The sequence below is a fragment of the Anser anser genome (genome assembly GCF_964211835.1).
Source record: "Anser anser genome assembly, chromosome: 6".
In the NCBI taxonomy this organism is placed as follows: Eukaryota; Metazoa; Chordata; class Aves; order Anseriformes; family Anatidae; genus Anser; species Anser anser.
Genome location: NC_139726.1, coordinates 16738401 through 16762531, shown reverse-complemented (window position 1 = coordinate 16762531; position 24131 = coordinate 16738401). Strand labels below are relative to the sequence as shown.

At 39.7% G+C, this 24131-nt stretch overlaps 1 protein-coding gene across 1 annotated transcript in view; it reads left to right on the top strand.

The window, feature by feature from the left end:
* SNX4 (sorting nexin 4) overlaps positions 1-24131 on the top strand; it is a 34241-nt gene that overhangs the window by 8180 nt on the left and 1930 nt on the right. Inside the window, exons 3-13 of the mRNA XM_083840669.1 lie at positions 2899-3037; positions 3114-3263; positions 4373-4420; positions 8357-8412; positions 12558-12630; positions 14132-14193; positions 15667-15732; positions 19862-19951; positions 21187-21286; positions 22167-22312; positions 23673-23787. Coding sequence (XP_083696795.1) covers positions 2899-3037; positions 3114-3263; positions 4373-4420; positions 8357-8412; positions 12558-12630; positions 14132-14193; positions 15667-15732; positions 19862-19951; positions 21187-21286; positions 22167-22312; positions 23673-23787 — 1045 coding nt within the window. The remainder of the gene's footprint in view (positions 1-2898; positions 3038-3113; positions 3264-4372; positions 4421-8356; positions 8413-12557; positions 12631-14131; positions 14194-15666; positions 15733-19861; positions 19952-21186; positions 21287-22166; positions 22313-23672; positions 23788-24131) is intronic.

Below are 24131 nucleotides of genomic sequence, written 5' to 3'. Positions count from 1 at the left end.
AGCCTCTGTCACTCTGATGTGTGTCTGAGTTGTGTTAGGCTTCCACAAACTGTCAGTAGGGTATGCATACCTAGCTGGCCTCTAGTTATAAGGTGATGCAGTCAGTTTTAAATGTGAGCTTATGATTTTAAATAAATGAGTAGCAAAGCTCTCCTTTTACAGGAAAAAAAAAACAACTGGAAAGAGGAGTCAGTTAAACTAACACATATGCCATCCCTGGGTTGCATTTGTTGTGTCCAGGATTGGTTGCACATAGGAGTGACGGAGATATTTAATAGCTGTGGACTAAATGCATCCTACAGTTTCTTCCTGATTTGTTTTGTTGTGGAGAACCCCTTGTTCCACACCTGAGGTTGGGATCAGAAATCCTCCTGCCTTCAGTGTGAGGGTAGCTGCAGTCTGTGTCGCTCGGTGTGGTGCATCTGCCTGGCTTCAGGCAAGTCTCTGCTGGACGCTGCTGCCCTACCAGTAGGACGCATCTGCGGTGTGGATGAACCCTTTTGCAACATGGCTGCGTTCTCAGAGCTGGCCTGGCCTGCATTTTTATTCTCTTCCTATTCCTGTTTGCTTGTGCAGTATGTTCTCAGGCAGGGTCTACGTAATCCTGTGGTGTATTGATGGCAGCAGTCTTGCTTAAGTGTCAGTAATAACCCAGAAGCAGAAGTAGTGCTCTTGAAGCATCTGTTGTAAGCTTGTGTAACTGAGTCACAGCTGCTGAAGTTGGAGATTTGAAGGTTCCCTAATTCTGAAGTACTTTTATGTGTGTGTCTCGAATGGTCAAATTATTTACCAAATCCTGTTGGGAGTTTCTTTTCTAGGAAAGACAGGTTTGCATCTTCAGCTTTCAGCCAAGCAACTAATTTACTGGGGTCTGATAGCTTAATTCCTTATCTACATAAATTAACCTCCGGCCCAGCAATAGTACAATCAGCAAATACGTGCTTTTCAAGAATTGGATAACTGAAATGTTTAAATAATGCAATGTTTGTGTAGCGAGGAATGCCACACAGCCTGTCAGCCCAGTGCTAAGCTAAACGTACTCTCTCCAAAATGTCATGGTTGTAGTTATGACTTTGAGTCAAAATACTCTGTAATAAGGAAATTCTTCCTACAAACATGCTGTGGGCTGTTTGCAGTGTGACTTAGTGGCTGTCAGCAGTGTGCTAGCCTTTTTTCTTAAGTCAGTCTGAAACAGTTTGAATCTGCAGCAGTTTAGGTTGAATTGTTTTTATGAGTACAGCCTTGTTCTTTATTCTTTCTCCCTGCGAATTTTCTTCCTACAACTTCAGTTACCTTACTGACGTTCTACCCTATTCATTTTTAAAAATTCCTATTGTGTAATTCTGTATTATATTACTTCAATCTCAAAGTGGAACCACAATTTATTTTTCAAAGCGAGAGGATATAGCAGTGCTGTTCTTCTCTAATGAGAGTTCAGAAGGATGACAAAGACTACCTCTATTTTTTTAGGTGTATCAAATACATGGCGCTGCTCTGGGGCTGGGTTGTTTGTTTTTCAGTAAGGTCACTAGAAAACCAACCTTGTAGATTTAAGAATAGCTTTAAGATATCAAACGATACGTGATCTCTTTAGATATCTTTAAAACTTTAGTCCATAAAGTTCTTAAGAATTCCAGAGCTGCATAGTGTGAAAGAGAAGCTGTGGCCACAAATTCAAATACAGGAAATCCCATTTAAATGAGAACTTCTTTACTATGCAGGTCTTCATAGGAAAGAAGTCTGTCAGGAATGGGTTGCCCAGAATGGTTGCAGAGTCCCTGCACTCTGAGATATTCAAGACCCAACTGGAAATGGCTTTGAGCAACCTGCTTTGAGCAGGGGAGTTGGACTACAGACCTGCAGATTCCCTTTCAACTTCAGTTAATCTGTGATAATCTCATAACACAGTTAATAGTCTTCCATATAGGTTTTTGCCAGGGCTTTTGTACGTTAAGTAGTCACTTAATGTAAGAACTAAGGTAGGCATAGACATCGTTGGGTTCTGTTAAGTGCCATGTCTGAAGGCTCGCTTTGTCTGTCCTGGCATATGCTAACTGCCAAGAGGTGTTATCCACCTGTTACTTATTTTATGATATTGCAAAGAATTTTGGTTGCTTTAACTGTTTTGTATGAAGAATTATTTTTTTCAGGTTTTTAGTGACTCTTCAATCCTGTAAGATTCCACGATTTCTCCCTTTTTAGTAACATACAATTCTTTAATCCCTTGCTATATGATGTTGGCTTTCTGTTCAACAAAATGTTCAGACGCATCAATTTTTGTACCTGCGTACTGTATCTTGAGCCAGTTTATTAGACTACACATCCTTAGTCCTTACATGTGAAAAGAAGAACAAAAGATTGGAAGTGCTTTGAAATTTGCTAATTTTTCTTGAAAACAAACAAACCAACAAAACTTAAAATTTCACGCTATTTCTATTTTGAATTATTCTGGCCGTTACAGATGATCTAACTTTTGTCTTAAGTGGAGACTCTCCCAATGAATAGTAAATTCCTTCTTGCAATGCACTGTATCCTTCAGTGACTCATGAAGTCATGCTGGCTTGGAGCCCAACACTGTTCCAAGACAAATATATCTAATTCTATAGTGCTGTGAACTAAGCCACTTGTATAACTGGACTGTGACCTACCTGTTTGTGGTGTGATGAAAATGCATTGACTTTTCCTGTGTTCCTGGCATGTGCAGATGTTTTGAGTGCTATCAGGCAGATATCAAAATGATTTTTCTTTTAAATCGAGTTTGTAGACACAAAATTAAGATTAGATTACGAGCAAGTTATGTGGTAATCATTACTGAGAAACTTTTTAGCATCATTGCTGATGGTGTGAGGAAGAAGGCGGTAGCTTACTAATGTTCAAACATGCTGTTTTATTTTTCAGGGCTGTTGAGTCCCAGAATGAGGGACAGTGCTCCCCAGTGGACTCCCTGTGGCGACGTTACAGTGAATTTGAGTTGTTGAGGAATTATTTGTTAGTTACCTATCCGCATATTGTTGTTCCACCTTTGCCAGAAAAAAGGGTAAGGAAGCTGTGACTGCAGCCTGCTTTGTATTGTTCCTTATTTATTTGCCATTAACGCTCTTCTTTTCAAATAGGCTGACTTTGTTTGGCACAAACTATCAGCAGATAACATGGATCCAGATTTTGTGGAAAGAAGAAGAATCGGTTTGGAAAACTTCTTGTTACGTGTGGCTTCTCATCCTGTTCTTTGCCAAGACAAAATCTTTTATTCGTTTTTAACACAGGTACAGTAAAATGATGTACTTTCTAAATACAGATTTGTAGTGATCATTTTGTTAAGATAATGCCCTTTTCTTCTCTTCCCTCCCACTGTCCTGTGGCTTGTTCTGTATCTTGGAGAAAGATAGACAACATTAATACACTTAAGATGCTTTTAGCCAGATGACCCTTTTCCACCTTAATAGCCTGTTGCAGTTGTACAGTTGGCCTTCTAGTGTACCTTATGACTTTATTCTAGTTTAATTTTAAGGCTTCTAAGAGAGAATTTTCACCTCTTTCAGACAGCATATTGAGAAGCTAACGTGTTGGCTGAGAACTACTTCAGGTTTAGTGCTAGGAAAGCTAGCGTGTTATACTGCTGGCTGCAGAGGGTGTACTGGTGTCCAATTTGCCTTTTGGATGTGTGTAGTTTCTTTAGCATCGCGTTTTAAATTGCGACCCTCTCATATGTTATCCCAAACGTTGTGATCTGATTGTTAGCCAAAGCATTTCATTCTGCAGTTTTCAACTTTGGGCATTTTTGATCTGTGCTTTGATCAGAGATTCCAGAATAGTGGGCTGAACAGAGATGTTTACTGTAGCACAATATAGTATGCAGATGAAGTAGCATGGATAGCAGTATGGAAGCAGTGGAGAAACAACCACTACACGTGAGCAAGAGAACTGTGTGCACGGTAAACAGGTGACTTCAGTCACTGCCTGCACGTTTTCTTTGTGCTCTGTCTCAAGCTGCAAAGGTCCTTGGTGCAGCTGATGGTCTAATAGCCAGCAGACATCTGCCATTCTTTCTAAATAGTTGAATTTTAAGTCTTTAGATAAAGCTGTGTAGGCTTCTCCCTCACCCCCAGTTGATAGAACGTGGCAATGGAACACTCTTACGTGGTGAAGAGAGAGGTTTTTGGGGGGAGGTTAGTGTTTAAGCAAAACGTAAGGACAAGTTGTTAACCCGGGTTCTTGAATTGAGATGGGGAGGGTGCCTGAGGCAGGCCCCAGGCTCACTGGGAGACTCTTCTTTCAGCTCTGATGTGGGCTTGATACAGGGAGCTGGGAAAGCTGTGGCACTCCTAAGTCACTTTAACAGTACCTTTTTTTCTTGTGTATTTCTTTCTTTTAGGAAGGTGGATGGAAGGAAATGGTGAATGAGACTGGATTTCAGTTAAAGGTAATTACTGTAGACATTTCTTTTGTGACTTGTGACACACAAATAAACGCTTCAGCAAACATTGTAGGCTGTCTATGAAAGGCTATTTGCTGTTAGAATGAGTTAAAGGCATTGCTTTAAGTATATTTGTAACTACAAAAAAGTGGTGTTCTTGGCATGTAGTAGGTTAAGACTTCAGTTGTCAAGTTCTGTAGGAAGTTTGTTAAAATGTGCCTGTGTTTGATGCCCAGCCTTAGAATTCTGCTAGTAATGTGAATTATGCTCCTTCAGAGCTTTAAAACTAAGGACCTTGAGATCATAGCAGTGCTTTTGGGTGTTGTCAATTTAGTTTAGTATCAATTTAAAGGTTTGGTGTCAGATTTTACCTGGTAAGACATACAAGTTGTCTTTTCTTTGCTTTAAAAAAAAAAAAAGGCAAGCAGGAGGAGTGTGAATTGTAGGAGTTTCTGTTAAGAAGGACTAAGACAGATGGAAGCGGTGCCCCTTAACTGTTTAACAGGAGTACATCTTGAAGTAGTACTATCCATGCTGACATCAGTGAGTCCATGACTTGGTAAACTGGTGGAGGACTTGCAGGAATAAATGATCAAAGATTTCATGGCTGGTCAGGATGTGAATCTGTGAGAAGCTAGCAGATTGCAGGGCTATGCCTGGAAATGTTACTGTATGGGTACAAATACTAAGCTTTTGTTTCGCTGTAACTTGATCAGCTCTTAGGAAATCACAACTGAGAACTAGTTGGAGAAAGCCCATTTTTTCTGAATACTGAGAACTGAAGAAAATCACTGGTGCTCTTATCCTCGGCGTCCAAAATACTTTGTTACTGACACTTAATGTTGATAACTTCAGTTGACAGTAACTCCCTCCTGTCATGGCAGGGCTTGCATTTTGCTAGTCTTTGTAATGCAACAATGTCAAGCAATTTTGCTAGTCCACACACCTTTATTTCAGCTATACTCAAACTCCTGAACACACACTGCCAATCCAAACTTTCTGGAGTGCACATGGTGGGGGAAAGGGAAAGAAAACTCAGAGAAGAGTGCTGAGAATATTTGACTACCAGAAACCATTTTGCAGATCTAATGAAAGATGAGTGGTCTCATTTTCCTGCTGGATTGGATTGTGGATGTAGTTTTCCTTTTCCAGTTCTTGTTTCCTTAAAGAAAAGTAAATTTTCACAAAATTCAGGGGAGAAGCTTCTTTCCTTTATTCAATGTTCAAAGTATAAACCCCTCAGATTGCCTGGTTGTTTAGCATTACGCTGGAGGACAGAAGTCTACAAATGATTCACTGTGTGTCTAGGACTAGAGTCAGACCACTAGCTTAAGCGCTGCTGCTGTCTCTGCTGCTGCATTAAAGCAGGATGTGTGTTTGGTCCCAAAGGGTTTGAACCAGGCTAACTTGACTTTAAATTAGGCATTAATGCAGTGTCGCCGGGCATGTTACAGTTGAATGTCAGTGTTGGAGGCTTTGTTTACTCTGCCAGCCATATCGTTAAATCATGCCTTTCCTCCCTTCCCCCCACACCGAATTTTGTTCTTTAGGAGATTTGTCACTTGGACCCTTCCTTCAGGAATGAAAAAATAGGGGCAACTGTTCTTCCCTCCCTCTTTAGTTTACTTAAACGATTATGGCATCACAGTAGGAATTAACTGTCTGAAACCTCCTTGCTTGTACTTCATATGATGGGGTATTACCCCTAAAACGCTTGTGCATATTGATCTTAAATCAAGTTTAAGTCTGGACAGATGATTTTCTAACTGCATAACTGTGTGGTGCAAATGCTCAAAAGTGGTGTGTGGGAGTTACTGTGCTGCTAATGGCAAGAAGGAAATAATCCAGCATAGTGTTGTGCACTGGCAAGGTCTTGGTTCCTGCCTGACAGTGCTTTTATACTTACTGAACTCTTCCTTCAGAGCATTGCATGTCTGTAACAAAAGGCAGAAACCTGCCCTGTAATTGTAATGTAGGTAGTGATTCTTTTCAAGTGTAAGCCTGTTGAATGTGTACTCTGTCCTTACAAATATGAATGGCTTTGGTGCCTGCTATTTGAACATAAATATAGTATTTTGTGAAAGCTACCTACAGGAAAGGGCTCTGATTAATGACAGCATAACGAGGTAGTGTTTGTACTGCAAGAGATCGTGCAAAGAGGACATACAGGCGCATCTGCACTGTCTGAAATCTGGCTGGCATGTGTATTGTCTCGTGGGAACAGAGCAGTGAAGGCATAAGGCTGTACAAGCATGTGGAGCACTCTGAATAAATACAAAGCCTGGGCTGGGAGCTGGAGATACTGCAGGGTTTTGTGTTCCTTGTGCTGTCTTCATTGTGCTTCTCAGTGCTGCCTTTCTATTCACTTTGCAAGGTATTTTTAGAGGAGTGCTGCATTTAGCAGTGCTAGTGAGCCTGTTATCTTCCAATATCAGTCAGTCTCAGTCTTACAGATTTCATTCATTTACCGTTCAGTTTGTGGATTTTCTATTTTCTTATTGCTTGCTGGGAGAAGAACAGCTAAAGCTAGCAAGCTGCCATTCTGATACAGGACCATCATGGCGTAGAAGACTTCCATCAGTAGCTGTCATCCCAGTTGCTTTTCCCTCAGCTTAGATGCTGTCCTAAGTGCCCTCTGAATACAGAGGTGGTTCCAGGTGGAAAGAACTTGCAGTGATAATCAAGTACAGGTATTTTCTGCTCAGGCTCCCTGCAGTGGGAGGTGGAACAGCCTCAAGCAGTGCCTGCCTCCTCATTAGAAGTTGCTGAGAGCGCCCTAAAGGAAGGACTCTCCTTGGTTTGGGAGGATGCTGCGTTCTGTATGCTGTAAAATTCACAACAGCTCTTCAAGATCTGACTTGGCTAAACCGGTGCACAAAATATTCCCGTGCTGTATACAGGCACTAACAAGTACTATTGGAGTAACTCACTGCTAGCAGTTGTGACACAATGTAGTATAGGAAATCTTGAACACCTCATAAGGTATAATTTTTTTGTTCTTTCACTGGAAAGAAGGTTGTTTTGATCAAAAGTAAACTTCAGCCATTTTACACGCACTGTGGTTTTAATGTGGTGTGACTGAGCCCTGATGAAGCTGTATGTGAAATGCCAGAAAAGCTGTAATGTGGGACCTCAGTGGATGAGGCTGAGATGTCTCATTTGTATTTACATCTTTTTAAGAGGAAATAACCATTGCACACTTCTTAATGCTCAATTGAACTTAAAAAGCCAACAACCAAACCAAACAAAAAACCCCAGCTTCTTTGAGATACTCCCTACTACTGTTGCAGTCACTAGTAAAATGACATTTCAAAAAGTAAAGTAGCCAATTAACATTATAATTAGGTATGTACTTTCTTCTGTAGATACCTATATATGCTATATTATAGAAAAGAACATTGCATTAAAATAGTTCTATTCTGATATACAAATCACATATTTTCTCTAAAGCGACTCATAAAATAAGAGAACACCATATATAAGGTTTTGATTTCACGGGGGAACTGTTCCTAGTAATAAAGAGCATACAGAGGTCACTCTACCACCGGTTTTATTTGGTTTGAAAAATATAAAATAGTTTGTCCATATGGTCTTATGTTACCTAATTGCTTCATCTAAGAAGAATGTAAGGTTGTGTATCTTAACTCCATGACTTGTGTAGCATTTTAAGAAGGGACTGTTTTTGTGGGATTTAGGATTATACCGGCTTAATATTAGCGGATACTGTTTACATCCTAGTTCACAAAAATATCTTAGTTTTCTACTTTTTATTAAAAAAATCTGACATGCAGGGCAGCTAGTGTCAACTTGTTTAATGTCTGAAGATTAAAATATGCCAGGAAGGCAGGACTTTTTCTAATGGTGCTGACAGAAGGCTGAGATTTTTGTCACTGGAATTTAATTGCATTAAATTAACAAAGCTTTTTTTTCCCCTTTTTTCAGGCAGATTCCAGATTAAAAGCTCTTAATGCAACATTCAGAGTGAAAAACCCAGACAAGTAAGATTCCACATCCTTCCTCCCTCCCTTTCCCCTTTTCAGTTACAACTGTAACTTCAAGTGACAGAATATTCTATCTCCTTAGAATAAATTCAGAAAAGAAAAATGGTCTTTCTGCATTTTAACTCTTAACAGAAGCCCAATAAGGAGGCAGTGTGAAAAGACTTGATAAATCCTATTTCTAGAAGCAGGAAACTTTCAGAAAAATGCCATTACTTCACGTGAAATGAGTCTTTCCTTTTAGGTAGATTAAAAGGAAGGGTTAAAAAAAGACCCAGAAAAATAACCTCTTAATATTTGTTTGCAACGAAACCTTTCCAAACATGAACAGAATACAGATTGATAGTAGGTCTTTCCAAAAGTGTACAATAGCATACAATTCTGGATGCACGTACACTGGTGTTGTAGTTCATAGCTGTCTTCAAGCTGCCAAATTTCACAGATGCTCTTGGAAGTCTTGAGGTCAGTTGGGCTCTGTTGCAGTTTAGGAAGCTCAGAGACAGGCACTAGAGGTATCTGCTGGATCAAAACCTGAAAGTACAAGGGGAAGATCATCCAACCCTAGGTGATGTGAGGAGCGTAAAATGTGAGTTTCTATGTCTGCAGTTGTTGGAAACATCAGGATGCAGCAATAGGATCAGGAGATCTTGCTGTTTGCCATCTATATACATCAGACATGCATGCGGTGCCCTTTTGGGTTCATCTGCTGTCCGGTAGTGGCAGTAGGACATGCTGTTTAGGGAGAGGATGTGCCTGACTGCTTTCTGCTCTTCTGTTCCCTTTGTACTTCCCCCGTGCCCGTGGGTATCGTATGAGGGATGTCAGAGGGCACATACCTAGTTATCAATTTGTAGACCTGTGAACCAGTCCAGTCCCTCCCTTTTGGAATTTGTTGATAGTGTTTGTTTCTGCAGTCTTCTGTGGCAGCAAGGAAGCTTTTGGCAAGCATTTAATATGTATGAATGTTCATGAATGAGATAAAAGACAGTAATTTTCCTGGTATTTGCAGGTGAAATTGGCCCCTTTTTGAATGTTTCATCCAATACCTTTGTTTGTGACCAGCAGGAGTTTGCTTTTCCTGCTTTCGTGGCAGGGAAACTGCAAGTAGTCTGCTCATAGATAGGAAGGACTGGTTAATGCTGAGATGAGAAACTTGCTGTTATCTTTCAAGGTAACTTAATGTTGCAGAAAGCAAAGCTGTTGTGAGAAGTGGCTTGGTAAAAAGCAGGAAAAGAGTTAATACAAGGAAAATAGGAGGAAGGACTTGTAACAAAAACAGTCTCTGAGTATCTAACTCAATAGGGACTTCACAGTACTTGAGAGATATGGCATGTGCTTTCTATTGTATTCTGCCAGCTACAAAACTTCCAAATTGAACTTTTGGTTACAACAGCAAGCAGTTTTAAGAGTTGCTTAATAACTGATGAGTGTAACTTGTATTTGTTTATTCAGGGAGAGCCTTTTAATACAGCGTGTGTGGCTCTGACAGGAGGCACAGTGCCTTGCTCTGCCTAGCACAGTTGTGCTCGAGCTGCCTGCAGTCTGACTCCTTACCCTTCTACGTTACCTTTGCTTATATGAGTGGGTGGTAAAGTGGGTTCAACAACCTCACCTAGCCCAAACAGAAGATGTCCCTGCTGGGTGGAATGTAAGCTTTCTGGGTACGTTCAGTTTCCTGAGCCGGGAAGGGTCCAGGTGAAGAATTGCTGCAACTCCCAGTCCAGATTGTTTTGCGGTGCCGTGGAGCTGTCCTCCTTAGCTTAAAGCAATGTAAGGAACTTTAAACAGCTGAAACGATGCTGCTCCAGGTGATCAAATGCAAACCTCCTCCTGTGGGAAGCAATTAAGATCTCTTCTGATGGAATTGTATGGTGATAAAAACGTGATATTCTGGTACTCGGAGGTAAATTTGTAGTTTCTCTCCTGCAGACTTCTCTAATTCGGTCTCATGGCACCCATCCTCTTGTTCTCCTTCTGTGCTTTGAATCAAAACAATAGCTCTCTTCTTGGTGAAAGATTTCTTTAGAAAACACTAAATCCTTTCCTAAGGCAGAATTAAGAAGGCGAACAAAAAACCCTGCTGAGTAAAGTGCCTTCTACTCTAAGTGAAAGATTCTTCTTTGCCTTTACCATAAAATATTTTTGAGTTGAAACTCACAGAAACGTAACCTGATTTATTCATCATTTTTATCCGAAGTTCTACTTAATTGCTCAAACTTCTGAAATATCTAGGCTGTTGGTAATGTTGAAGAACCAGTAAAACCAAGGGAAGAGGGTTAGGTTTGCTAGGCAGTTCCTGAGTGCCAAAACCAGGTCTTGGTTCACAATGCAAAAACTGGTATTTGTAGGACTTGGCCTTCAGGAAACATTGGGCAAAAAAATAGCATCACTTTGGTTTATGCTGTTATGAGACAACAAAAAGAAGACGGCTTGATAGCTTGATTCTAAGGTGACTTTTTTAACGTACTGGCATAAGAGAGCATACTGCTGCTGGAGCCCAGGATACTGAGAGTTCTCTTGGGTTCCTGACCCTTGCCTTCAAGGGAGTACAGCATTCCTGAAAGCTTTCTTGCCACAAAACAGGATAAATAACGCTTTTCATTATAAATTTCTGGAGTGGAAAAGGGAGTCTTCCTGAGCTGAAGGCGTGCTTTTTAATCTTTTGTTCTTAGTTCAATTATTTCAAATATCTTCACTGTTTGTGTCTGCAGCTGTCTGACATGCTGCCCTGGTGCGTATTTTATAAAGTGTAAACTGAAAAGATTGCTCTCTAAACCCCACTGTGCAGATCAATGACTATATTTATTTTTCCCATACAGCTTCTCTGCTGGCTTTTAAATCTTTTTATGTACTTTAACCCTGTGTGTGTCATAATCCTATAAAAGATGCTCCTTGGAGATCAGAAATACTAGAAATGGTAATAAAGCTTCTACTTCCTGAACGTAGGGAGGAGAATATTTTAGGGGAAGACTTCCTGGCAGGGGAAGAAAAGGTGTTAAATGAAAAACCCTGGAATTTCATACTTGGTCACCCAAAGCAAGTGACCTGACTCATTTCAGTAAGACCTTTTGGGTACAAACTATTCTGAAATACAAAGCCTGGCTGTGTGCGTGCAGTGGGTGGAGGAGTTCAGGTGTGTTTTATTTATGGTTGAACATCAGCTTTAGAAGGCTAATTTTAGTGTCTCATTCTTTCATTCTAGTTGCATTCTTCAGTGCTTTTTTATTTTCAGATCATTGTTTAGTAACTTAGGAAGCCAGAAACAACCCTACCTATCAAAATGAAGCATGGTCTTGTGCGCCATGTGCTTTCAGAGTGAGTTGTGAGTTAGACTTCAGTGTAACGGGGAGGGTTTATGCACGAGTGGTGGCTGCTGTGGCCTAATTGGTCACCTGTGACTAGCAAAGATGTGGTAACTGACTCAGCTCTCTAATTAGGATGAGCCAAACTGTGTCAACTGAAACTACCGCCAAGGCTTGATTGGGGTGGCTGATAAATGCCTGTTGCTTTCAGCAGCGGCAGGCCAGCAACGTGCACATGAGCACTCCCAATGAGTAGCTGGACTGATATCTTCTAAGGCTGTGGTAACTGGCTTGCTTTTAGCCACGAGCAGCTTTAGTTCTCAACAGGGTTTCATGCACAGCTAGTTACTGTACACCTTAGTGGCATTGTGATAATTATGAAAGCTTCCTTGAATTTCTGAAAGGCTGTACTCCAAACTGGCTAGATGGCAGCTTGAAAGTAAATACCTTTGTCAGGTCAGAAATGCTGAACCATATTACTTCATAAAAACATATTCACAAACTTCAGCTTTGTACTTATTTTAAGCTTTCCTATTCACTAACACTTGCTCTTATAAACCCCATAAAAAATAAATTAGTAATTTCAGTTCACTACTTATTTCATAAAATGTCTCTTAAGTTGATCAGAACCTTCAGCATTTGCATTTCAAAAGCAGTAGTCATGCAAGTGTTGGGGTTGTTCGTTTTAGGGAAACTAAACTCTGCAGTCACTTCTTTAGGAGTCTTCAGCGTAACCCGGGCTCCGTCTCGCTGGCTGTAGTGTTGTGGCTCTATCTTGCATTCATTCTGTGAAAGCTTGCTTTCATGATGGCTAATGATGTACTATCTGTTTTCTGCTCCCAGGAGATTTACTGAGCTAAAACACTATAGCGATGAACTGCAGTCTGTCATATCACACCTTCTGCGAGTCAGAGCTGTAAGTATTTCCCATGTGTGTCGTGACAAACAGGGTAATTTATTTATAAGGCAGCATTTCTTGTTTAGTCAAGAGAACTGGTATACGTGTTCTAGAAGAAGGGCAGTTCTGCCTGAGAGAGCCCAGCTCTCAAGTGTGGGGCAGGAGATGGGAAGGGGAGTACTGGCTTCGTGCAGATTTTGTGGGACGGGGGTAGAGGTGTGTGGGGGGAGAGTTTCACATAGGACAGTTTAGGTTGATGTGTGTTGCTAATCTGCCCACCCCCCTGCTGGTCACATATCAGAAGGAGGTGTTTTAAAGAGGACCAAGATGTCCACTCAGCCGGCAAGTGGCTTTTGCTGGGTGTCTGGGTTAGGAAGGGACCCAAAACACAATTTTCTGGTCAGACATATAAAACTTGGTTTTCCAGAACTTGTAGTATGAATTGTGCATGCTTCCCAGCACAGTGTTTTTGGCTTGTTCTTCAGTCTCTGAAGAATAATGTTCTTTTTAATGATGAGAGCAACTATGTCATGCATAATATACTGTGGGTTGACAATGGAAGATTAAAAAAAAAAGACAAAGTAAACAGAAAATCACAATTCCAATAAAGAGGAGCATGATACTGCCTTTTTAGTATGCTTCACAGAGATTTAATTTTTGATGAAAACTGTGCTGTGGGGAAGGTTGGTAATTGATTGCCCTGTTGAACTGAGGTACATGAGAGGATTAATCACTGGTGTTGTACAAACAGTGCCTTTTTCTCAGGACTCTATGCGTGAGATCTATTGGGTGACTTGCTTACATTTCCTTTTTACTGCTTTAACAGGTTCTGTAACTCTTACACAACTTCAATCTTATTCCTTGATACACCACAATTACAAGGGCATTATCTGGATTACAAGTCACACTTCAAATTGTACATGTGCTCTCTCTTTCTGATGTTGTCGCCAGCATTGTAGTACTGGCTGCAGTAGGTACTAACTCTCCAAACAGCTGAAATGACATATCTAGCTCTAGCAATAAGCTCTGCAATGGATAGCTCATTTCCTTTCCTTCGTTTCACTGAGCTAGATGGAAAAATCAAGTCACTCGTTAGAATGCTAGTGAAGCTTTCCCTGCGGTCTTGATGTCAGGATGAATTTTTGTCTTGCCATATTTATGTTAAATAAGCAAGTGTGTATATAAATTTAGCATTATTCAGGTAAAGGAGGATATGCCTTACATCTTTTTATCAAAAACTGAATTAACTGATTATTTGTGGTCTCCATTGACATACCCTGTACATGAGTGCTTCCAAAGAAATACTTCAAATGTTACTCTTCGTTACAGCCTCGACTGTGTCTTCACTCTTCAAAGATTTTATGCTGTTGATCTTTTCCTTCAGTAGTAGCTTAGACTAGACTTAAGCCCTATCTTATTTACCTGTGTAAAAATATTAAGACTTGGATTTTGTGTGTGGAATTTCACAACACAAGTTCTTTGATGTTGATGACCAAAAACTAACTTTTAAATGTTTTAGAGGGTGGCAGACCGGCTATATGGTGTCTATAAAGTCCATGGCAACTATGGAAGAGTATTCAGGTAAGATTTTTAGGTTTTAAATGTGCTTACAGGTATATGTAGAGAGAGTAGTGAATTTGTTTTGGTTCTGCTTTGCAAACATATAACAACATTTTCAATATTTAAATGTCTGGCTTGAAAAATTTTGTCCTGCAGAACTAATGAGATTTGTATGTTGGATACAGTGATCTCTCTCTGAATCTGCTGTGCTTAGTTTTAAGTACTTTAGTTTTTTTGTTTTGTATTCCAGAACTTTAGGACTTCTGATGTGTCATTTGCATTCTGTTTCTTCAGGACGTAACTTACTGCCTATTTTCATGGTGTTATCTGAAAAACCTCGAGGTCCTTTAAATAGTTAAAAACCCAACAACTGTATCTATCCAATTCTAGTACCTTTTTTAAAGTGAATTTGCCTATCGTTTTTGATTTATATAAGTGAATTGCATGCTCAAGTTTTCCATCTCACTGGAGAATTGAAGAATCTAAACTTCTGGTTAAGGGAAACCTCCTGCTTCTACACACTGTTCAAGTGCTAAATTTAATTCTCAGGGTTAATGGATTGCAGATGTCTTTCTCATTGGGGGTTTTAAAGTGAAATTAGGTGTAGTTCTGCAATAACACAAAGACAAACAAATGTCAACATTAACGGAGTGGAATGTTTATGAAAAAGTGAAGGACAAAATAGACACATTAGGCACAAATTATGTGAAGTAGAAGGGACTGCCCCTCTGCTTTTTTCTTGCATAAAGAATTGTCAATGTAGTTCTTATAACTAATAAGTTTCATAAAGTTTCACAAAGCTGAGAACACATGTAAATTTGCAGTGTACATGGGTGTCCTGAACAAGTATCTTGCTTTCTTTACTGTAGCTCTGTTTCCTACTTTATCCAAATGGTCTCCCCAGTGTGAATAGGGAGTTGCAGTAATGAGGCAGGAGGCAGTTATGAGTTGATATTTTTTTAATGAATGGAACTAAACAGCAATCTACCATAAAAATAGAAAACAACATACAGCAAACCATTTCAGAAGAGGTAAAAGGCTTGCAAATGTCAAATCCCACCTTCTATTTTTTTGCAATGATAGGCTTCTATCTGACGTGTTGCAAGTGTGGAGGGCTCAGTTTCTCCTTGGCAAATGAGGTGGACCAAATTCTGTTTTAGAAAGTTTGCTCTCTCTCCTTTAAGTTGTAGTCTCTCTGATTTAGTTTTAGCTATTTGAACAAGACCCTCTTGGCTCAAAACCAACTTCAAGGTCTGCATGTTTGTGAGGATGAGTTTAGGCAGCAGGGACAGTTGTTTAACAGAGCGCCTTAAATAGCCTTGCAGTTACACTGTCAGTGCTGCGGCTTAGAGGAAGAAAACAGTTTGGCCAAGTCCCACTTGAAGGCAGTTTCCATTCAGGTGTCACCTGGAAAGAAACTATATACAGGATGCAGCTTATTAACTTCCCTTACCCTTCACGTGTGATGTTGTTTCTCGTTTGTTTTTCGTACAGTGAGTGGAGTGCAATTGAAAAGGAGATGGGGGATGGGTTGCAGAGTGCTGGCCACCACATGGATGTGTAAGTACTGACTGAATATCTGATAGCTTGATGTAAGCCAGATGTAGAACTCTCCCTCTTTCCTCTCTTTTCCCTCAACCCCAAAGTGCATACAAGTAGTGCACCGAGAAAGTTGGGGGCGCGTTGTTTTTAGGTGCACAACTTTTCTGTGACTTGGATGCAGGCACAATTTTAGCATCCATGTACTGTATTAAGTAGCTCAAAAGGTCTCAGGAGAACCAGAGGAGTTTCTTTTTTATTATTATTTTGAAATTGTAGAAGTGCTTGGAATTCTTCCAGCTTTTCTTTTAAGCTACTATGCCAGAAACTGGTGGAATACAACTTTAATGTACTGCAGACCTGATGAGTTCCATTTGTTTTTGGTAGTGGTATTTTGTACCATGCAGTGGATGGTACATAGATTTGGACTTAATTACACAAAGCTAAGAAATTTAATTATTCAGCACCAAAACGTTAATGGATTCTTGAAACAAATACTGTCTGGATGTAATAAAGTAGAGAATCCTCCCTCTTTGCATCTCTAGAGTTAGTTGGCAGAGTACGTGAAACCTTGCCTTCAAAATAAGAGTCTAGCACTTCGGAGTGCTCACAGAAGTGCTATTCTAGGTTCGTGCTTTTTGCTTTCCAGGTAGTTATATACCATAAGTGAAACAGTATAACTTCTTGTGACTCTGATTCCTCTTCTGTAATCAGGTGCTACTGTAAAGTGACATCTCCAACAACAGATGAAAGCTATTTGACATGTCCTTTTATATATATTTTTTACCTAGAGTATAATTTGTGTAGAAGTAAAGCTATCCGTTTACAGTGCAGATCTATGTATGTGGTGCTTGGTTGTATTTGATACTATGCCTCATCAAATGGAAGGGTTTGAAGAGCCATGCCAAACTGCTCTTGGTTTTTCCAGAAGAACCCTGTTTTAATTAGATCTTTAAGAATTTGGACTCTTCTGAATTTATTCACGCTTCTGTGCTTTGTTAACAGGATGGTTTACATCCAAAAAAACTATTATGTTTTTCTAAATGGAAAGTTCTGGTGAGAATAAAGAAATGGACAATGCATTTTGCTTTCAGAAGAAAATAATTGAAGTAGAGATGGAGTGCAGTGTTCAGCACCTACTGCAATATGCAAAAATTGAAGACATTGTGAAAACGTGCTGTAATGTAGAAAAGCTGGGTAGGCACAAGTACGTTCTCAGTGGTTGAGATGCATCACCCTAAATGTAAAATGAAACAGACAGAACCTAACAACTGTCAACACCTAGAAAAAGCTTAATCAACTGAAGTGGGTCTGACCTCTCAGTCAGGCGGCTGAACCTTTTCCACACATGGGAGATGTTTTTCTGTGATATGGTTAGGAGTAAAGATCCGGAGTAGTGGTGGTGACTCTGGCTAACCTTTTTTGCATGACATCTGATGTAGCTTTCATTGTCTGTCGTCTCTTCTGCTCTGACATTCTTGTGCAATGGTAATCTTTTAGCGACAGTCAAGAAATGGCAGCTGTAAGATTCACGTAGTCTCCTACCAGCAAGGATTACATTGATGATCTCTTGAAAGCGTTAACTTACCGATGCGGTTACTCTTCTCATAACATTAGACTGAGCAGTTTTGTTGCAACAGAAAACTACTTCAGGAAGGTTGCCTGATAAACTTCCAAAACAAATTTAATTACTGTCTATCTACCCCATGTGCTGTAGTCCTTAGTATTTATTTATTTAAACTTTTGAGATGTTATTGATTAGGATGATATAAAACCACTTAATATATGGAGAAGACATCCCAAAGTACCTCTGGGTGCATGTTGTATAACAGGATGAGGCTTGCTAAAGTGATTAATAAAAACAACTGAGTATGCTGAGAAAGCTCAAATGAATGACTGTAATTCTGGCATTTAAAATATGAAAGAGATGTCTGACCTCTGACTTCTGTCCTTTATGTGATTAATGAGTGGCCCTTTATCTCTCTATCAACTGGACTGTCATTACAGGTGGAATCAGTCTAAATTAAAACAGGATTTTAGTTGAAGATTCCCATGAAGAGTGGGCACATACTGGGTACCTTTAGTACTTACTACAGTGTTTCTCCTTAAGTTTTTTCCCTGGTTTGACTATCTGCTTTGGACAAACCAGTGTCTAAATTTCAGCTTAGACGGTCAGGAATATAGTTTGTCTTACTACTACTTCGAAAGCAAACTTAAGTGTCTTGGAAGTCTGGCCCAGGTAATGTTTTGTGTGTTTGTTTATTTTGGGAGAGTTGTTCTGCCACATACAAGCTCTAACAGTTCTACAAACTTAGTACATAGTTGAAACTGAAATGTGGTCCATCTGCTACCCTGGGAAATTTGACCACTACACTAAAATTACTTCAGAAGTTAAGAACAGAGAGAGTAAGCCACATATGACCTGTGTGGCTGTAGGATTTTTCAGAATATGTATGTTTTTCAACAATTTGGACTTGTTCCTTGCTTTGATTCACAACGTGAATTCTTGTTCTCTCTGTTCTTTTACCCCTTCTACTTGAACTGTTCCAGTGTTGCTGGTCACCTTGGATATTGTGCTTATTCATCACAAGTAGACTTGGTAGGACTTTTCCTGGGTGTGCTATGTCTTTGATTTCACAGAGCATCAGAGGAACTTACCTTTCTTGCAAACTTTAAGAAATAAATAAATAAAATCATGCTTGAACAGATGAGCACATCTACCACACTTCCTCAAGCTCCTCATTCTTCCAGTTCTCCTGCAAGTGTATGAAGAACCTATGCAGTTCTTCTGAGCAGGGCAGTGGGTCTGATGATGGTAACATTCAGTACAAGTGTCTCCATCATACACCTACCTTAGATTCCCAGTATCTAAGTGATGTTATTGTTCCAGAACTTGCAGGAAGAATGTTCTGTTCTCTACCAAGTCACATTACCAGTTACCTTTCAGCTTGACTCTGCCACTTCTTTATTAGAGATAATTAGTGGAGAAGCACCAGAAGAAACTGAAGAACTCAAAGACTTTGCACAAACTTTAAAGGCAGAAGGTGCAGTAACTAACATTTGGTTGCATTGTGCTGGTCACTAGACAAACATGGACACATGCTTACTTCAGGGAGCCTGTAGATGTGGAAATACTTATTTCTTCTGTGCCAGGGATTGCCACAGACTCAAGAACCCAAACGGAATTGGTAGTGTTTGTGATAGGCTCTCATTCATTCTGTTCATCGGTAATGGTACGCGCTCTGTATTGCTGACTAAAGCAGCATCCTATTTTTGTCACTGTGCCAAGTGAGATGTGAACATCTCTTAGCTGTGGGCCTGTTCCTGCAGATGTCTGAGCACAGTCATGTTGGTTAGCGAGAACCTATTAAGTACTGTTCAGTCAGCAATACAAATTAGAAAAAGGAAGTGCTTTTTGCCATTTCTAGTAGACGTCAGCCTAAATGATGAAACTTACGGAGTATAAGAGCTGTGGAATTAATTAAAACCCTTGTGCTTCTGAAGATTTCTCCCTAAAAGGCAGGTTGAAACTTCTTGTTGCTCTGAACTGATACGCCTGACTTTCACAGCAGGCAAAGCAACACCATTTTCAAGGAGCTGAAGGACTTTGTGTTTTGGCATTCAGAGCAGCCACTATGAGTTTTGTTCTCAGGCTTATGAGTTAGCTGAATTAAAAACAATAAAAGAAGCCTTTTAAAAACTGCCCCTTTGCTTTTCAGAAGGTATGATGTTCACGTTTCTAAGCTGTAGTGCTTTCAGCCTTGCAGGATTTCTTCTGCATCATATCTTTCCTTTTTGCCTTGGTGTTGCCTGTTGACAATCCACTGAAGACAAGGAATAAATTGTTCCTTTCCTGTAATAAAAACCGCCTCATCTTCAGCAGGAAACTTATGATAAATCTTGTACTCATCAAAAGATTTATTGTAGTAACAACGAAAGAAACAGGCCTGCAGGAATGTTTATATTAGCTGATTCAGAGTTTAATTAAAAACAAAGGACAAAGGAAAACCCCTTTTTAGAAGCATGTTTCACTGTTTTACTTTGTGACTGGCCTTTCTGTCAAACAGGTGTCCTCCCTTGTTACTGTATGTGCAGTCCATAAAGGTTAAATTAATGAATTCCTATTTGACCGTACCCATTTTTTCACCAGATACGCAGCTTCTATTGATGACATCCTGGAAGAAGAGGAACATTATGCAGATCAGCTGAAAGAGTATCTCTTCTATGCAGAAGCACTACGGTATGTACAGAAGTATAGAGATCAAGTGAAAATTATCGTGATTTCCTCTAATATTGTGTTGGTGTTGAATTTTGGTATCTTCTGCTCTCTAAGAAGTAGAAATTTCAGTGTTATGGAATCTTCACATTCTTACCGCTTATTTAGCTTACTTGTATTTATTGCTGTGTGGGTGGCAATAAAAATTTAAAACTCAGCTAGCTGGTCAGTAAGTGAAATGATGGAAATGTTAAGATCTGGATACTGTGGAAGATAATGCTGTTTATTCCTCTGGTTACACTGTTTCCTTGGCTAGTTGTGCCCCAATGTGCTGAAAGCTTCAGCTTTTAAAAGAGAGAGGCCAAATAAAGCTGCCACAGCTGTTAGAAGTCCCAGCAGATTTCAAAGTGCCCTGCGTAACTTTTATCCTGTACACTACTATGCAGCTAAACACAGATTTTTTTAAAAAATTGTTTTAGACTAAACTTCATAGGGCAGTCTCCATTACAAGCGTGGATGTGAAAGCAAATTTCTTTACGCTGTAAGATTGCACCTAGTGCTGTTATGCTCTCCCTGGCTTGGCTCTGAACTTTTCAGAGAGGTCCAGTAATACTGTAGAGAATCAAGTTGGCGAGTGTGATGGCTGCTGTCAGGGAACCCAGAGCACAAGTAGCCTCTCCTGGGAGATGAACACGCATCCGGCAGTGGAGTACGGATGTAGCCTCATCAGCCCACACAGGACTGGGACTTGCTGCAGGTGGTCAGAGGAAACTTGCCTCTTTTCCAGATGAAAGGCACTATGCGAATCTAGGAGCACTGTTTCTTGTTTCGTTTAAAAAATAAGATGTGAAGAATTTTATGATTGACTGATGCATTGCTGCTGTGACATGTTCTGTCTCTGGTTACCTTTTGTCATAGTTGTGATTTTTCTCTGATGTATTTTGAATAAAATTATTTTACAGTGGTGTACTTAAGTAGGTGGCAGGGCTCATATTGCTGAGGGTGTCTTGGAATAAGTCTAAAAAGAAGATCAGAAGATCAGAATGCTGCTGGAATAAGAACTTTCTTTATACCTTGATCCAAGCTACAGTAATTGCAGAGTTAGGCATTCTGTGATAGGGCTGTTGAATTTGAGCTAGATAAATAACTGAATATGTTGCCTGCCAAACAAAGCATTTTGCCGTTTGTAAAGTTTAAATGGAGGGAAACGTAGCAAAACAAAGTAGTATGTGACAGATCTTTCATTACTTACTTTTCAGGGCAGTTTGCAGGAAACATGAATTAATGCAATATGACTTGGAAATGGCGGCACAGGACCTAACATCTAAGAAACAGCAGTGCGAGGAGCTGGCAACAGGAGTGAGTCTTTTTCCACTTTCTTCTCCAAGATGCCTTTTTTTTTTTTGTGTGTGTGAGCCAAGTTACTTAGAATGACATTTAAATGGCACTAACATGCTGGCCGCTGGTTATGAGAAGCAGTATCCTATGAGCTGTAGGCCTCTGAGGTTTAAAAGTAACTTAGTTCTTGGTGACGTAAACTGTTAAGTGTTCAATAAGAGAATTTGATAGAGAGCAAGTAAAGGGTTGCAGGAAATAGAAACTGAGCGGAATAACGATAACTACCCTAGAGGTCAAAATGGTAGGATTTCTGGAAGGCTTCCACTGCCTTTTGGAACATGGACATTACTGATACATGGTGTTAGTTCCTCTTATATGGAAGACAATGGCTAAGAAACTGCTACTAGTAACGTGTATTTAAAATTTTTAATATTGCTATTGAATCTATTGACATCCTGTGGAGAACTACTTTATGGTTTTTCTTTACCATACAAAATGCAAGGCTTTAAGTTCTTTCCTACCTCAGTCTGAGGAAGAACTTGTCTGGAAGCTTACCCATGCCAGTGGAATGACTTGCTTATGGTCTAATCCACAGACAAGCTGTAAGAGTTTGAACATCAAATTACTTAAAGGTGTCTGAAGGGTCCAGAGTTCCTGGGAATAAAAGCTGAGATACAAGTTTCTGTTCCCTTCTCCATCCTCACTTGTCTCTGTATAATATGAGCTGCCATACCTTCGATTGCTACCTATCTATGGGACATTCAAGAAATGAAATGTGCCATTTTCTGGTAGTTAAAGACAAAATGAACTGAATAATAAGCCCTAATGCTGGTAAAAATCATGTGATGTATCATGGCTCTGCTCAGGAATTCCAAAATCTATAGTCTTTTGTCTTTTGTAGACTATGAGAACGTTCTCCCTGAAAGGGATGACCAGCAAGCTGTTTGGGCAGGAAACCCCTGAGCAGAGGGAAGCCAAGATAAAGATTCTAGAAGAGCAGATACAGGAAGGAGAAGAACAACTGAAGTCTAAAAATCTGGAAGGCAGGTAAACAGGCTTGATTTATTCAAAGGAGATGGGGCTTGTCTTAGCAAAAGTCATCGACTGGATGCTCTTGAAGGTGTTTGCATTTTATAAGTGTTTTTAATATATTCTTGGTGTTTATGAGCTGTCTATAAAAGCTCCTGTCAGCTGCAAGTTGTGAAATAAAGTACAGTACATGCAGTTAGCTTCTGGTCTGAGTGTATGGCTTATGTAAAACCTGATGACTTTCCCAGTTACTGAGCCCACTCTAATGGCTGACTTGCTTGCTTTTATGTTCAGCTAGTAATATGTTTAGCAGGTGGGCTTGTAGGTCTGCAGCTGAATAGCCTAAGACTCAAAAGCTGATTTGCTTCAAATACAGTATTTAGTTTGGTTTATATGTATGGGTCCTAAGCTAATATTCTACAGCTCCTCATATGGGGGATAACTGACTCCTGTGTGAAAGAGATTAGAAGTTCTGGCAAGCTGTGTTTGAGTAACTGCTTCTCAGTGCTGTAATGAAATTTTCTTCAGGAATGCAAATATGAAAAATAGGAGCTAGCGTTCCTAAAGCAATGTGTTTGTGTCAAAACATGTTCATCGTATAATAGAAGGGGTAAATGCGGTATCTCCTGGTATGTTAGGATTAGAGCTGAAAAGATAAGACTAGTTCATGAGCAGTTCAAAACAACAAGACATTCAGTAAATGCAATTTCTTAATCATTTTGACAGAAGTACTGGAGATCTGCTTGTGTAGCTCTGGAAGCAATTTTCAAGTGAATACTTGCCTTGTGTGTACAGCCCAGCACAAATGAAAGGCCATGAATTACAGAAATCTACTTCCATTTTGGTTAAGGAGACCTGAAGACACATCACCAAACCAACAAAATTAATTCCTGAAGTGAATTGTCCAAGTCAAATTTGCATTGTAAATGTTGTTACACTTTACTGTCTCAAACCCTGTTGACAACTGAGTTTTCACATTGGAAAGACCAAGATTCAGACTTGACAATTGAAATAGAAACATGGAATGTTGTGTGCGAGTATTAGCATAAAGATATTTTGTCACTGAGAAAATCTGAAAAGTGTATTCTGAATTATGCTGGTTCTATGGCAGTGACGCTTACTATATTTAAAAAAAAAAACCCTGTGAAACTGGTTCTGGTTTAAAAATCTTTAGAAGTAGATGGAGAATTACGCGGTAGTGCCAATTATAAAATGAGAACACTGTGGGATGAATAATAAATACAGAACTTGGTTTGCTGACTGAAACATAAAGTGCTTTATCATACATAAAACTTCCTTGCTGTGGGTTCAGAGGAAGAAAGAAGAGCTAAGGTTGTAACATGTAAAACACTAACAGAAATGTTGCTTTCAATTCCAGAGACTTTGTGAAAAGTGCCTGGGCTGACATTGAACGGTTTAAAGAGCAAAAGAATCGCGATTTGAAGGAGGCTCTTATAAGCTATGCTGTTATGCAGATTAGCATGTGCAAAAAGGTATGTTTAGCTTGTGAAAGGCTAGGCTAGTATATATATCATGTCAGCAGGGGATCAGATGCAAACTTTCAGCATCTAGGAGCGTTGCAGTCACAGAAGGTTGGAAGTCACTAGCGTAAAACCTCCCACATATTCCATCCTACTCTAACTCTGTGACATGTTAATGTTGATATATATATAATAGGCAGTGTGGTCCAATTCCAGTGTGGTCTCTGCCTTGTTGTTGTGTGGAGTTTTGTGGGGTTTTCTGTAGAGTCGTCCATGGAAAAAAGTCTGTTGATGAGGTTCGCAAGCAAATTATATTTCCATCTATTTTTTGCCTTTTTAATTTTTATTATTATTTT